This window comes from Halichoerus grypus, chromosome 7 (assembly GCF_964656455.1).
Source record: "Halichoerus grypus chromosome 7, mHalGry1.hap1.1, whole genome shotgun sequence".
In the NCBI taxonomy this organism is placed as follows: domain Eukaryota; kingdom Metazoa; phylum Chordata; class Mammalia; order Carnivora; family Phocidae; genus Halichoerus; species Halichoerus grypus.
The window spans coordinates 26,763,031-26,778,096 of NC_135718.1; the positions used below are offsets into that span (position 1 = coordinate 26,763,031).

Genomic DNA, 15,066 nt, shown 5'->3' on the forward strand with positions numbered 1-15,066 from the left:
GCTGAGCTTAAGCAGTCTGCCCCTCAGGTGATAGGACCTGACAGAGCCTAAGCTGTCAGTGCCAGAGTCCCAGACCTGTCAGAGCTAATGGCCCTCCCGGTGGCTGCCATCTCAGGGGCCCTACTACACTGGTGGAAAATTTTGCACTCAGAAGTAACCGACACAGTAATGTAAAGTGGAGGAGATGGTGGACAAAATAAAAGAGATCTTGCATTCGTTAATTTTCCCTGTTTTAAAAGGCGTGACACTCTTTCAGCCGGGCCACTCATTCACTGGTCAGTTTTGCAGCTGATTCCAAACCACACTAAGCACTGCTGGCTCCACCCTGTATGTGCTTATATCTGTGGGTATGTCCTTCCAAGGTGGTTTATCTTGAGTCCCCATTGTGCTTGTTAGCTCCTTAAAGGCAGGACTTGGCTCTGAGGGCTTTAGAAGCCTATCAGAATGCTGGGTGTACTGTGATGGCCTAACTCTAATCTTATTGTGTGACCTTGATGAGAAATTCCTTTCCTTTTTGGTTGGGCCTGAGTGTTACTAAATTAGTCCACAAGCATGTTGAATGTTTACTGTTTCTTAGGACTCTGTTAGGCGTTGTGGAAAATCTATAATGTAACACTGGGTCTCTTTCTTCGGGGGGCTGAGAATCTAGCTGTGACACAGTCTCAGTAAGGAAATCAGTGGTAGTAGTGTGTTTGTTTCTCCAGGAGAGGACCTGCCACTCTCCCTGTCTACACACATTCTTTCCTCCACAGGAAATCCCTCTTTGGGAAGGCTATGGAAGACACATCTGTTCCAGAAAGTGAGGGAGGGGAAAGTTTGCTAATTTATGGCAAGGCTTGGAATTTCAGGTTCCAAAAAGCAGTTATTTCTAATATTATACTATATGTTATGGGGTGCCTGGGTGGCAGTTGAACATCTGCCTTCGGCTCGGGCCATGAGCCCAGGGTCCTGGGATTGAGCCCCATGTCAGGCTCGAGCCTGCTTTTCCCTCTGCTGTGCTCTCTTAAATAAAATAAAATCTTAAAAAAAAAAAAAAAAAAGTGAAAGATTGTTAGAAAAAAATACACTATATGTTAATTAATTGGATTTAAATTAAAAAAAAAAACAAAAAGCAGTTATTCATGGAGTTATATTAAAATGAAAGAGAATCCTAATAATGTAAAGCACTGTGTGTGTCAAGTAGTATGATTGGCACTTTATATCTGTTGCCTTATCTAATCCTCACAACCACTTCTCTATGAAGAACATTATTATAATCCTCATTTTACAGATGAGGAAACTGAGGCTCACCCAGGCTAACCTGCTAGTAAGTGGTGGAGCTAGGATGAGTTCAGGCAGGCTGACTCTAGAGCCGTACTCTTTTTTTTTTTTTTTTTAATTCCAGTATAATTAACATACAGTGTTATTTTAGTTTCAGTTGTACACTATAGTGATTCAACAATTCCATGCATTACTCAGTGCTCATCAAGATAAATGTCCTCTAGGGCGCCTGGGTGGCTCAGTCGGTTGGGCATCTGTCTTCAGCTCAGGTCATGATCCTGGAGTCCTAGGATCGAGTCTTGCATTGAACTCGCCACTCAGTGGGGAGTCTGCTTCTCCCTTTGACCCTCCCCGTCTCCTGCTTTCTCTCTCTCGCACTCTCGTCTCTCAAATAAATGAATAAAATCTTATTAAAAAAAAAAGATAATTGTCCTCTTAATCCCCTTCTATCTCACCCATCCCCGACCACCTCTGCTCCAGCAACTACCAGTTTGTTCTCTCTAGTGAGGAGTCTGTTTTTTGGTTTGTCTCTCTTTTTTCCTTTAATCGTTTTTTTCTTGTGTTTCTTAAATTCCACATGAGAGTGAAATACAGCCATACTTCTGACTATGTTCTTTTGAAAATTAGTAGCTATTGGTTGAAACTCTTTTTCAGGGCCCAAGTACAACTAGACCCAGTAGTGATCCATCAAGGTCTTTACTTGGAGAACATCTTTGCAGTGCTTCTTGTTTAGCCAATTCTGAACTTGGAAGAATAAATGTGGATTAGGGAGGAGGAGGAATTGTCTTTTTGCTTCTTTATCACCCGAATTGCGCTTCCATGCAGTCCAGCGCCGCACCAGTTACCTGTGGGATTGCCACTGAGAGGCTGTCCTTACACTGGTGAAATTGCAAGGTTAGGGACAGCCCTTTATTGCTTCTGGGAGAAGAGAGGCTTGTTCCTCATTGGGAGACACATCACCAGTTCTGGGGAAGGTCTGGTTTGGGAAGAGTAGAGGAAAGATGGGTGGCTACACAGATTAGGTCCTTTCAGAGAAAAAGGAAGGATCAGACCTGCAATTTCTCTTCAGTCTCTTGCCAGAATTTACAGAGCATTTCAGCCTTATAACAGATTCAGAGAAGGGAGCTAGGCAGTGCCTTGAGTAGGTCATTCTCATTTTTAGAGGAAAGGGTATCTTCCTTTGAGCTTCAGGAAGTTTACTGGGTAGAAGGAAAATGTTTTCAGACTTCCTGGCTGACTTAGTGTGTTCTTCCAGGGACAATGAGAGGAAGATCTCAGTCTGCATTTACCATAAAAACTGCCTGCAGCTACTTGGCCACTCCTCTACCCTCTAGCAATCCATTTGCCACTGACTGTTGTTGAAGGCCTACTCTGCTCAGCACTATTTCTTTAGAGATAGGACATTATGCTACAGCAATGAACAGTTTAGACAGGTGGCATGGAGAGCAGACCTTTTTAGTCCAATCTTTTTGGTTCTCTGGGCACCAGGATAGGTTTGTCCCAAAGGTGGAACCATTGCAAGGGATTAATTTCATTTCCCAACAACTTGCCATGGACCAAATTCTTTCATTATTTCTCTGTCATCAGCTCGTAGAATAAGCAGTACCTGGTCAGCTCTCTCAAACCCTGAGAGAGAGAAGCAAAGGCAATATGCAGAGTTACACCTGGTGATGTTCTTGTTTGTGGTTTCAGAGCCTGATCTCTCAAGCTGTCTTTTCCCACCTTATGGAAAAAAAATAGAGCCAAAAAAATCGTAGTCTCTAACTAGTGAATAAACATCTGAAATAGAGCAAATAGCCAGAGTCCAGTGGGAGAGATAGATGGAGATTATCATGAAAATCCTCTAAAAAGCCTTTATCATCTTTCCTCCTTACAATTACTCTATCTGTTTCAAATCATCCAGAGATTAATTTTTCTATGATAGGGGTTTGGCAGGGTAAAAGCAGAAGCGCATGGAAGTGGGAATGGAGTAGTTACAGTCTCTTTCAGAGAATGGAAAATTGGCCTTAAGGTATGAGCATTCATTGTAGAATGTATTTAGGGGCCCCTGGGTGGCTCAGTCGGTGAATCCTGGGACTCTTGATCTCGGAGTCATGAGTTTGAGCCCTATGTTGGCCATAGAGCTTACTTTAAAAAGAGGGGGAGGGGTCACATTGTAGAAGGTCTTCATTGAATCTTTTTTTTTTTTTTTTTAAGATTTTATTTAGGGGCGCCTGGGTGGCTCAGTTGGTTAAGCGACTGCCTTCGGCTCAGGTCATGATCTCAGGGTCCTGGGGTCGAGCCCTACATTGGGCTCCCTGCTCAGCGGGAAGCCTGCTTCTCTCTTTCCCACTTCCTCTGCTTGTGTTCCCTCTCTCGCTGTCTCTCTCTCTGTCAAATAAATAAATAAAAATTATTGGAAAAAAAAAGATTTTATATTTTTATTTGAGAGACAGCAAGCATGAGTAGGGGGAGGGGGACCGGGAGAGGGAGAAGCAGACTCCCCGCTGAGCAGGGAGCCCAACGCGGACTCTATCCCAGGACCCTGAAATCATGACCTGAGCCAAAGGCAGACGCTTAACCGACTGAGCCACCTAGTTGCCCCTCATTGAATCTTTTTAACACCCCGAGTCCCAAGCCTGGAGACCACCTGATGGCTGCAGCCAAAGAAGCCCATGAAAGATTAAAGACCTTTGTACTTCAAGCTTCTAAATGAGTACTAAATAATTAAAATAGCAACCCAGGGGCGCCTGGGTGGTGCAGTCTGTTGAGTGTCCGACTCTTAGTTTCGGCTCAGATCATGATTCTCAGGGTCCTGAGAGTGAGCCCTGTGTGGGCTCCATGCTCAGTGCAGTCTGCTTGAGAGTCTCTCTCCTTCTCCCTCTGCCCCTCATGCTTGTGTTCTCTCTCTCTCTTTCTAAAATAAAAATAAAAATAGTAAAAATAAAATAGCAACCCAAACTAGATTTTGCTGATAATGAGTTTGGAGTGGTCTGTACAGTTTTGGTGGTAGTTGATACCAACTACAGCAGGGCTGAGCAGGATCTTCAGCTGCTAGTGGTGGAAACTGACAAGTCCTGGAGCCCTGAGGGACCTGGTAGTAATGAAAACTTAAGCATCAAACCAGGCTTTCACCAGATTACCTTTCCAGCTCTCTACAGATCATGCTTCCCACTTCTTAGGAGTGAGTTTGAATTCCTTGAATGTTTGTTCTCTGAAAAATTAAGCTTAGCCTGTAAACTAAGGAATGTGCCCCAGGTTAAACTAGCTTGCCAATATAGGAAGAGCACTGGATTGGGAGTCAGAAGACTCTCTTGTCTAATTCCAGCTTTGTGTTTTTGGGTACTTTAAAATCTTCCTGGACATCTGTTTCTTCAACTGTGAAATGAGAGCCATGGATTAGGTAGGTGATTTCAAAGGTTCCTTCCAGAACTATTATTTCTATGGTTCTGTCCCCATAGTAACACTTTGGCAAAAAGAGATATGGTTGCCTTCCATATCACTCTCCTTATATATTAGTGAGAGCTCCAGACCTTCCTGGCCACCATTTCACCACCTCATTCATCTTATTTGAATGCATCAAGTATTTCCTATTTCCAGTTCTCTTTTTGTTTCAATCTCATTCGCCGTCATTCATTGGCACCTTCTGTTGGCTAGATCTTATGATTTATATATATATATATATATTTTTTTTTTAAGATTTATTTATTTATTTATTTGAGAGAGAATGAGAGAGAGCACATGAGAGGGGGGAGGGTCAGAGGGAGAAGCAGGCTCCCTGCCGAGCCGGGAGCCCGATGCGGGACTCGATCCAGGGACTCCAGGATCATGACCTGAGCCGAAGGCAGTCGCTTAACCAACTGAGCCACCCAGGCGCCCCATGATTTATATTTTTATGTTTATTTCATGTATTATCTCTAATCTTCATAATATTATTAAAAAATTGTATGATGACTGTTTTACTGATACAAAAACTAAAGCTTAGACAGGTCAAGGTCATAAAAGTGCTAGATGATGCTGCCAAGATATGAACCCAGGTTTCTCTAACTCTGTAGCCTCTTTCTATTACATCCCACTGCAATCTTGATAGATTCCATGTTTATTTCCTCTTCTATAAGAAGTTTCTATTGCCATCTTGTGCTTTCATCCTCATTTGGCCGCCTGTCTTCTAGGGAAAGCCGTATATGTTGCCCTGGCTGGACGTGGGCTGGTGGCAGCCTTATATACTCTCCCCAGATAGGTTATACTGTAGATGTCAGTTCAGATTGAGAAGGTAATGAACCTAAGTTTGCTGTCATGTCACATCCTATTACTTATTTGTCTGCTAATTCTCCTTCTGGGAATTCAGTACACCAGAGATTTGAGACTAAGCAGTTTTTTAGGGACAAGGCATAGACCTCTGACATCAAGATTGGATAGCCATTTGCCAGGAACTTTTCCATTGGTGATTCTCCTTTGCTGCTATCTTTAGGCTAGAAGTTACTTCCCATTTCAAAGGCTCTGCTAAAAAAAATAAAATAAAAAATGGGGCACTGTGGGTCTGTGGGTAATGCCTGTGGGTAATGCCTATCGTATGTGCTTGGGGAAAGGTGTGTGTGTCTGAAACCTCAGCAATTTTGAACTAACTTTTTTTTTAAATAACAAAACAAACTTTGTGCCCTGGGATCTCTCTCCCTCCTGATCCTGACATGGCCAGGAGCTTGACAACCTGTATTATGCAAAACTGGCCTCTATGGGCAGTTTTCCTTTAACCTGTATCCTCTTGCATTACACCAAGATTGTTAAGCAGTGGGTACTGGACACTCTTTGACTTCTTGCTAATGCATTGCCAGTTACACTCAGGATAGTGGGGTCATTATGGAAGCCTGCTTTCATATTGAATAGAGAAATTAGGTTTCTTCTTTACTAGAATCTGAATGAAGATGTGCAAGGCCCTGTCTCCTAGCTTATGGTTAGAACTATCTGGAGATACCAGAAAGAACTTTTCATTGTAAAATTAGTAACCATTTACTGACTATTCCTTATATGCCAGACATTGGACCATCATCTCATATCATCCTTATATTGGCTTTATAAGCTTACAGTATAGGTGGTGTTATCCCCATTTTACAGATAAGAGAACTGAGGCTCAAAGAGATTAAGTAATGTGTATAAGTTTACAGAGCTCACTAGTGGTTGATATGGAACCAAAATTTATGTCTCTCTGACCTTAAAGCCTATGTCAGGCCCTTCTCTAGAGACCTCAGGAGGGGTTTAGGTCCCTACCCCACTCCCAGTTTGTTCTTCCCTCACCTGAGGCAGAGTGTTTCAAGGCAAAGAAGAGGGCATATGATCTTTGAAACTGAGGCCATTTGTGTCTTCCACTTAAATCCAGAAGATGTTCCTTTGTGGTGAAGAATTATTTATACACATAGGTTCTTTGGCTTAGTTTGAAATAGGTAAGTACTTCCTGGGCTGTGAAGACAGTTCCTCTTGAGTCCCCGGAGCTGTCCAGGTAGCTGTGCAGCCATTGGGATGATAATGTTTTTATCAGTTGTATGTTACTTTCAGGAATCAAAACGTTTATTCCCATGTCCTTTTAGGAAGGTGACTTCAAATTCCATTTTATAGGGATGCCTGAGTGGCTGAGTCGGTTGAGTGTCTGCCTTCAGCTCAGGTCATGATCCCGGAGTCCCGGGATCAAGTCCTGTATCAGGCTCCCTGCTCAGCCTGCTTCTCCTTCTGCCCCTCACCCCACTCATGCTCTCTCTTTCTCTCTCAAATAAATAAATAAAAATCTAAAAAAGAAAATCCATTTTATAGAGAGAGACAGGCTGAGGCTCAAAGAGGTTAAGTAAATTGTCTGAGATCTGTAGTAAGAGTGGTATGTGCTATGGTGAGCGCTGTGAATTTGTAAGACTGATGAATCACAGACCTGTACCCACATACATTATATGTTAATAAAAAAGAAAAGAGTGGGATTCCCAATTAAGTTCTCTTTCTTAATATTAGGTCCTTTGCCAGGATCCAGGCTTCTGTCTACTGAGGGCCATATGTGGGGGTGTGAGGACTCCTTAGAGAGCCTATGGCTTGTTGATGTTTTTCTGCTTTTGGAGCTGCCTTGAGCTGAGGTGGTTCTAGGAAGCCCATAAGCCCAACAACCTGATGACAGAAGGTGGGCTTGCACTTGGGAGATAGAAGCCAGAGACTGCAAACTGTGGTAAAACCTAAGATACAGGCACTCTGGGAGATTGCCTTCTGCCTGAGTACTGCCCTTTGCCATGTCCCAGGCCAGTGTGGAATGTGAAGCCCAAATGGGTTATGTTCCTAGAGTCTGAAGCTACAGAAAGCAAAGTCCTAGAATAGGAAGGTAGCCCTACTGCTCCAGAGTCCCAAGTGGGCTAGGGCCCAGACCTGAACTTAGAATATCTTGTTCTCCTGGGAATTTAAGAGAGGTGAGTAGGGTGGGAGATGGAAGAGGCTGAGTGAACTGAAGGGCAGCTTACCTGTGGGTAAAAAAAGAAGAAAGGAAGTAAGACCTGGATAAGAGGAGAGCTGAGATCATGCACTAAGTCCAGCCAGGCCTCTGGTTTCCTTCCAAGGAACTGATAGCTCAAGGACCTTCTCTGCTTTCACCTCCCTTAAAGAAACTGAACTAAATTCTTCTTTTTTTTTTTTTTTAAGATTTTATTTATTTATTTGACAGAGAGAGACACAGCGAGAGAGGGAACATAAGCAGGGGGAGTGGGAGAGGGAGAAGCAGGCTTCCTGCCGAGCAGGGAGCCCGATGCGGGGCTCCATCCCAGGACCCTGGGATCATGACCTGAGCCGAAGGCAGGCGCGTAACAACTGAGCCACCCAGGCGCCCCTGAACTAAATTCTTCTGACAAAAGCCAAATTTGTTGGGAAATGAAAAATCCCTGTTCTGAGTGAGATCTTAGACCTTCCACTTGGCCGTGGCAAGAGGAGAAAGCCCAGGTGATCGGCTTTCCTGAGGCTCTCAGGATGTAGCGTCTCTCCTTTTTTTTTTTTTTAAAGATTCCGCCCATTTATTTGACAAGAGAGACACAGCGAGAGAGGGAACACAAGCAGGGGGAGTGGGAGAGGGAGAAGCAGGCTTCCCGCTGAGCAGGGAGCCCGATGCGGGGCCTCGATCCCAGGACCCCGGGACCATGACCCGAGCCGAAGGCAGATGCGTAACGACTGAGCCACCCAGGTGCCCCAGGATGTAGCATCTCTTGACATGCTGCACCTTCTTCTCAGGATTGGCTTTAGCGTGGTATTTGTCTTAACCTGATATCCCTTAGGGAAGACTGAGCCCAGGATGCTGGGTCATAGGCATTGCTGAGGCTGCCCAGAGTTCAGGGTTAGGGAATGCATGTATTATTCTGTTCTGTCTGGTTCCTAGGGGCCGGTTCCATCTTGGAGGAATTTTGCTTTTTTCAGGGTTTGAGACATTCACTTCTGGGCCAAGACCTTGGCTATAGATATTTCAGCTGCAAGCACAGCCCACATGCATGAAAGGGCTGGATTACTTTGTGGGTGACTGCCATTGCTGAGTACTGGTCCTCCTGCTGACAGAGCTGACAAATGGAATTAGAAGCAAAGGAGCCAGCTGATAATAGGGTCTGTGGGACATAGCCAGGCAGAGGGACCTTCAGGAGCTGAGTGTCTGGAGGAAAGGAGACTGAGCGTGGAGCCTAGGCCAGACCTTTGCCCTAGCTGTCCCTTCCCCCCCCCAAACTTGAGGACACAGCCTTCCCTGTGTTCACCATCATTACTCTCCCCTCAGAAATTCTTGGCAGGCAGAAGTGTTTGCTACCAAGAGAAGTATGTCCTGGCACAAGACTGAATTGGTGAGAACAGCCTAGAGGTACTTTGTGCCCCTCAGGAGGCCATCTTCAATCCCTCTGACCAGTCCTGACTCTAGCTTATTCTCTTCACCCCTACCTTCTGTTAGAATTAAGCCTCACAATGGGACTCCTGAGTGGCTCAGTCGGTTGAGTGTCTGCCTTCAGCTCAGGTCATGATCCCAGGGTCCTGGGATCGAGTCCTGCATTGGGCTCCCTGCTCAGCGGGAAGCCTGCTTCTCCTTCTGCCTGCCACTCCCCCTGCTCGTGCTCTCTCTCTCTCCCTCTGGCAAATAAATAAATAAAATCTTTAAAAAAAAAAAAAAAGAATTAAGCCTCACTCATTCCTCCCAAGTTCCTTACTGAGCTGGGAGCTCTCCATGACGTCATAGACTTCGCTCCCTAGTCAGATCAAGTTACAAAATAGCTAGCACCCAGATTACCACAGTGAACAGTCTTTCCCTCTCCTGGTCTCTCCTTTCTGCCCAGCTCACTTCTATATTGATGTAGTGCCTTTCCCCCTAAGTGTCCTTGCCTTTAATTCATGGTCTTAACAACTGAAGTCACATCAGAACTTCCTTTTGGAACCACAGAGATCCAAGGTTCCTGGAGTCAGTGGAGGTCTGAATCCACCCCCCATAGAAAGTTAGAGAAAGGGGAGAGACCCCTCATCAGAACAAAAGATGCAGTCAGCTCTAGCGTAGTCAAGAAAGTGTCCCCTACATCCCAAGGCTGGAAGGCCCAAAAGTTCGATCCAGGCAATGGATGGGAAGAGTTGGCATGGAGAGATGAAAACAAGTGGCAGATGGTGCTGAGGAACATCCCGGGACTGAAGAAATGTGGTTCCCAGAAAGGGAAAAAGGAGACATTGGCAAAGTCTTACTCAGCAACTGTGACAACCTGGCCAAAGAAAGCTGCAAGATATGGCTGAGAACACATTTATGGTATCAGGATGCTGCTGAGCTCAGACACTCACTGTTCTGTCACTTCTTCTCGTGCTCTTTTACCATAGCCAGAGTAAACAGCCTTGGTGGCCAGGAGGGATGGGTCAGGAAAAGCCAGGAATAGAAGAGATTAGAAAATGGTCCCAGAGGGCGCCTGGGTGGCTCAGTTGGTTAAACCTCTGCCTTCGGCTCAGGTCATGATCCCAGGGTCCTGGGATCGAGCCCTACATTGGGCTCCCTGCTCAGAGGGAAGCCTGCTTCTCCCTCTCCCTCTGCTGTTCCCCCTGCTTGTGTGCTTGCTCGCTCTCTCTGTCAAATAAATAAGTAAAATCTTTTTTAAAAAAATGGTCCCAGAAACTTGAGGAATTGCTGAGGCCAGACTTTTTTCTGGGTGATAAGTAGTGAGCATAGTCTGTGGAGAGACTGAATCCAACCCCCAAGGGCAGCAGGAGGGGCGTGGGGCCCGAGTGACGTAGGGTTTGAATGGCCTAAGTCCTGCCTGGCCCTTGACCTCCCCCAGGTGCTCGAGGTAGTACGAGCCAACTATGACACGCTCACACTGAAGCTGCAGGATGGCCTGGACCAGTATGAGCGCTACTCGGAGCAGCACAAGGAAGCTGCCTTCTTCAAAGAGCTGGTGAGTCTGCCCTGCCTCCATCTCTGCCTATGTCTCTTGAGGGCCCTTTCCCAGCCAGTGGGTTATACTGTGCAGCGGGGCATCTAGGGAACAACCACAGTTTGCCAAAGGCTGATGAAATAAGACTTGAGGGGTCTGCTGAGATTGGGTGTGGAACTTCTCTTCCAAAGCAGCCCAGGACCAGGCAGTGAGAGAAGATACTTCCCAGGGTACTGGTGCCAGGCGGGCAAGGGTGAGGGTTAGGGTTCTCTGAGGCAGCATTGCCCGTCCATCTCTCTTCTGCAGCCGTGGAGACAGCCCTTGAACAGCTCCAGCTGGGCCTGGGGTTTGATGTGTGTTCCCAGTGGCAGCTCTGGCTCATTACTCCTTATCCTGTCCTCCAAGCAACTAATGAGAATCATTGATTCTTCTCCTTATGCAACACTTCTTCCTAAATTCCTAACCGGCTTCTGGTCTGAGTGCCCTCCCAGTCTAGTTCTCCAGTCTTCACTCCCCATCCCCACCCCCCTTTCCAATCACTCAGCTGCCTGCAGCCCCCACCTGTGGCCACCTGGAGCCAGTGAGCATTTGCTCTGCCTCCTCCTCCACCCCCCAGTCAGCACTGCCACAGAACCCGGCTCTCCCTGTTGATGGTCTCTGTCGTGCCCTGTGCTCAGAGCTGCTCTCGGGGAAAAGCTAGACCTGCCTGTCTCAGTCCTGCCACTCCACCCGCCTGGTTGTAAATGAACATTGTGGCTGGGGGCTGAGACCAGGACACGCCACACCTCCTTCCCATAGCTCAGCCCTCCCGCTGCTGGGGTAGAACGCGCCTCCTTCCCCTGCCGTGTTCGTGATGAAGGTGCGGGGTTGTAGATTATCTGTCTTGTACTAAACACAGTCCAGCTCTGACCCTGACGTGAGATTCCTGAGATTTTGGACTTGCCCGGGGTGAGGAAGATCTGCTCTGCAAGTGAGTGAGTTGGGAACAGGGGGAAGCCATTAATATAAAGAGAGCAGATTCGAGCATCTTTATGGGGTGCATGGCAAGTCTTTAAGTTGATGTGGGGGTTTTACTAGGGGTGCAAATTTCACAAAGAGAGTAGGACATTGGAGATGAAAAGACTGTGGAGGAGAGAGTTAGGGGAGCTCTGTCTCAGGCCCTTTGGTACTAGGCACGCCTGACTCAGTTCTCCTTATAGCTATACCTCTGACACAAGGGAGCAAAGAGGGTCTGGTCTGACTCGGAGCTAATGGCCTTGAGCTGCCTGCTGGTTGCCATGCTGCCCTTTCCTCTGCCTCCTGCCTAATGACTTCATTACATTTCCCACAGCTAAGCAGAAATTGGAGGAAAGCTCCCTGGTCTTTGAGGCCCAGGGTAGATACGCATGCTTTTTCTCCTTTTTCCCCCACTTTGTCTCTCATACACCATTCACTTCTGTTTCCCATGAACGATGCTCCTTCGAGAGTGCGATAGATTCCTCCTAGAACCCACTCAGAGTAGGAAGTCTGGCCCTTTGATTCCTTCTCCACAGGTCCTTTCCCCACTGATACGGGCAACCCTTCCTGCAAGGGTCTCAGTCTATGGGAAGAAAGCATGTGAGGGGAGCAGTGGGCACACAGCAGGGATATGCCCCAGTCTTTTCTCTAAAGCAGGGGGGCTTCTTTGTGGTATGGAAAGAGTGCTGGACTGGGAGTTAAACCTGGGTCCTGCTTCCAAGCCTGGGGCTCACAAGCTGTATGACCCGCTTCCGGTCATTGGCCTCCTTGGATCGTACTCCTGCCATCTATGCCAGACAGGGGCTGCATCTCTAGGTGTTCTTTCCAACCCAGAAAAGTAGATAAATAGAGTGAGAAGATCAGAAATGCATTCTCTGGCTTCATTTTCTCCTCCTCTATCAGACCACTGACCAGACCAGTCCCCCTCTGCATGGCCAAGGCAAAGACAAAGGCCTGAGCTCACCCTCCTTCCCTGTCTGTGCTTACCTCTACTTCTTCAGGTCAGATGCTCTTCTCACATCCACTAAAGTTTCTGTCTCTCAGCCCCTCTGCTTTCCTTCCACTTATACGTAACTGTTTGCTGATTTACCTGCAGAAATGATAGCTGTTAAGGTTCATCTCCTAAGAGAGAAACATGTAGCACTGCATCTTGGCTTTGTCCCTCAGGCACTGCCGTCTGTTGTGTGTAACCAACTCTCTCCTCTGTTTTCTCTCTGCCTATGCCCTCTCACCTTCCCCAACCCTTTCCCAGGTTCGATCCATTAGCACCAACGTCCGGAGAAACCTGGCCTTCCACACACTCAGCCAGGAAGTCCTGCTCAAGGAGTTCTCCACTATCTCCTGAGGCCACGCATATCTGAGCAGCTGCTGACTGCCCTTACCCATGAGGCTCCTGGGCTGCAGGGGGACTGAGGGGAGAGGGGCTGTCCCCAAGGTTGGAGAATAACACAGATACCGAGTTCTCTCGGTGAAGGCCGTGCTTCAGTGGAGCTTGGACAGCAGGGGCCAGGAGGGGCAAACCAGGGATGATCTTATTTGGGGAGGGTTTGGGTGGGCACAGGGAGAAGCCTTCAAGAATATGGGGACTTCCAGCATGGGCTCCCTGGATACCCCCTCACATTTCCAATTGAGATTACAAATTGTGGCTGCTGACTAATTTTCAGGGGCTGTTGGGGCAAGTCTTAGAATGATGCCAACATCCTGAGAGTCAGTGGTTCTCCAAGGCTTCTGAAAACAGATTCTCAAATGTAGATGGAGCCAGTTCTGCTTTCTTTGGGCCTGGGGCTGAGCTGGGCTTGAAATCTGTGTCCCCTGCCCCTGCAGGCACTCTGTCCAGTCGTTAGGACCCTTAGCTCAGCTCAAGGTAGGGTAGGAATGGAGGACCTTTTTTCTACTTTCTAAATCTGGGAGACTGGAGATTAGAATCTGCCCAATGCCCTGCTGTCCGGCCACCAATTTCTGGATCTGATTCCTGGCACCAGGAGTACCTGTGAGCTTCCCCTGCCTTCCAGCCCACTGATTGTCAGCACTATAGGGTCACAACCTTAGCTTCTAATTTTCAGTCTGGTTTAAACTGTCTTTAGGGTGTGTGTGTGAAATAAACATTGACAGGTTTTCTGGAGCCCTCAGGTGCCTACTTTGCTGGTTCCCTTTCCAGCAGCCTCCCCACCTTCCCAATCACCTTCTCCTCTGGGAGCCTCTCCTGCCTCTGCTGAGCTCCCCTCCACTGTTCCGCCCCCTCACCCGGCTGTTGTTTACAGCCAGCCTGCCTAAGAATTTCCTCTGGGGAGGAATCTGTTCCTGCTGTGGTCTGGTGCCTGGAAGGGAGAGAACCTGCTGGGGGCAGGGTGCCCTCCATCTGAAAGGGGCCAGGTGAGCATCATGGAGAGGCCATTCGGTCTACCCATATTCAGGGTGGGGCCACAGGCGAGTCTTCTGGCCTTTGGGAAGTTGGCCCATGATTCCTCCTCTGGACAGCCTCCATTGGACTACTGTAGGCTTTCCCTACCCCTTGGCTGCTTTCAAAGTAGCTGCTCTGAGATTCCCCCCCTTCTAAAGCACTTTCTAAAGTCCTTAGGCTGGCAGGGAACAAGCAGCACAAGAAGACTCTGGGAGTAAGTGCAGGAAACCAGCAGTGAGAGCAGGTCTGGGACCTCCCTGACTGCTATTCCTACTTAGCTTCAAATCGCTTTAGGATACTTGCCTTCCCTGCGAACCGGAGTTGTGGCTCCAACATGGAGCAGATATGCACGAGTTCCAGAGAACCCACCAGCACGCTGCCGTACATAGATGCAGATTTCTGAGAGATCAGGGGCTGAGTCATCTGATCGCTAGATGGCGTAGCTCAGCCTGGGGCATTTAGTGTTCTCCACAGTTATAAACCCCGGAGGAGCTGGAGCTGGAAGCTGGTGGCAAGTTGAAGTTATTAAAAATTGATTTGTACGGGACGGTCTTTTTAGTGTCTTTTGTTCGTTTGCTTTTCTTCATCTCTGTTACTCTGACCTCATTTCTCAAAGACAGAGTTAAGGTAATCTCCCAGGTGCTGGTCCCGTCTGCCTAGGGGACCCCTGCCTACTCTCACTCTCCTCCTAAGTCTCCTGGCCCTAGTGGAAGCCAGTTAGGTTCAGAGAGGTATAGCCTCCCTTGCCTTTGCTGCTTATGGTTTCCTTTCCTATGAAATGAACAAGGACATGAAACAGGCAAAGGACTCCTTGCCCTCCATTGTTAAAGTCCATCTCTTGGCCCATTTACATATATCTGTTCTAAGAACTCTGAACAGGAACCCCATCATCATCTAGAATTCGCCCCCTAAAGGGGCTGCCCATGCTCTGTCCATGCCCCAATGTCTATGCCAGGTCTGTGGAGAACCCTCCAGAGCCAGGGGAGAGCCAGGAGCAGGGCATTGCTCCCAGAGAGAATCCTTTTAGCTTGTCCCCGTCTC

The 15,066-nt window shown here is 47.5% G+C and overlaps 1 protein-coding gene across 4 annotated transcripts in view; it reads left to right on the plus strand.

Annotated features, from left to right (window-relative positions):
• ARMH3 (armadillo like helical domain containing 3) overlaps positions 1-14,572 on the plus strand; it is a 178,824-nt gene extending 164,252 nt beyond the window's left edge. For 3 of the 4 annotated variants that reach the window (XM_036086236.2, XM_036086254.2, XM_078077197.1), the window contains 2 exons: positions 10,533-10,649; positions 12,877-14,572. In XM_036086236.2, coding sequence (XP_035942129.1) covers positions 10,533-10,649; positions 12,877-12,969 — 210 coding nt within the window. In that variant the 3' untranslated portion in view covers positions 12,970-14,572. Of the gene's footprint in view, positions 1-9,010; positions 9,075-10,532; positions 10,650-12,876 lie in introns of those variants that run through there. The other variant, XM_078077198.1, reaches the window with a different exon arrangement.
• The last annotated feature ends 494 nt before the right edge of the window (positions 14,573-15,066 follow it).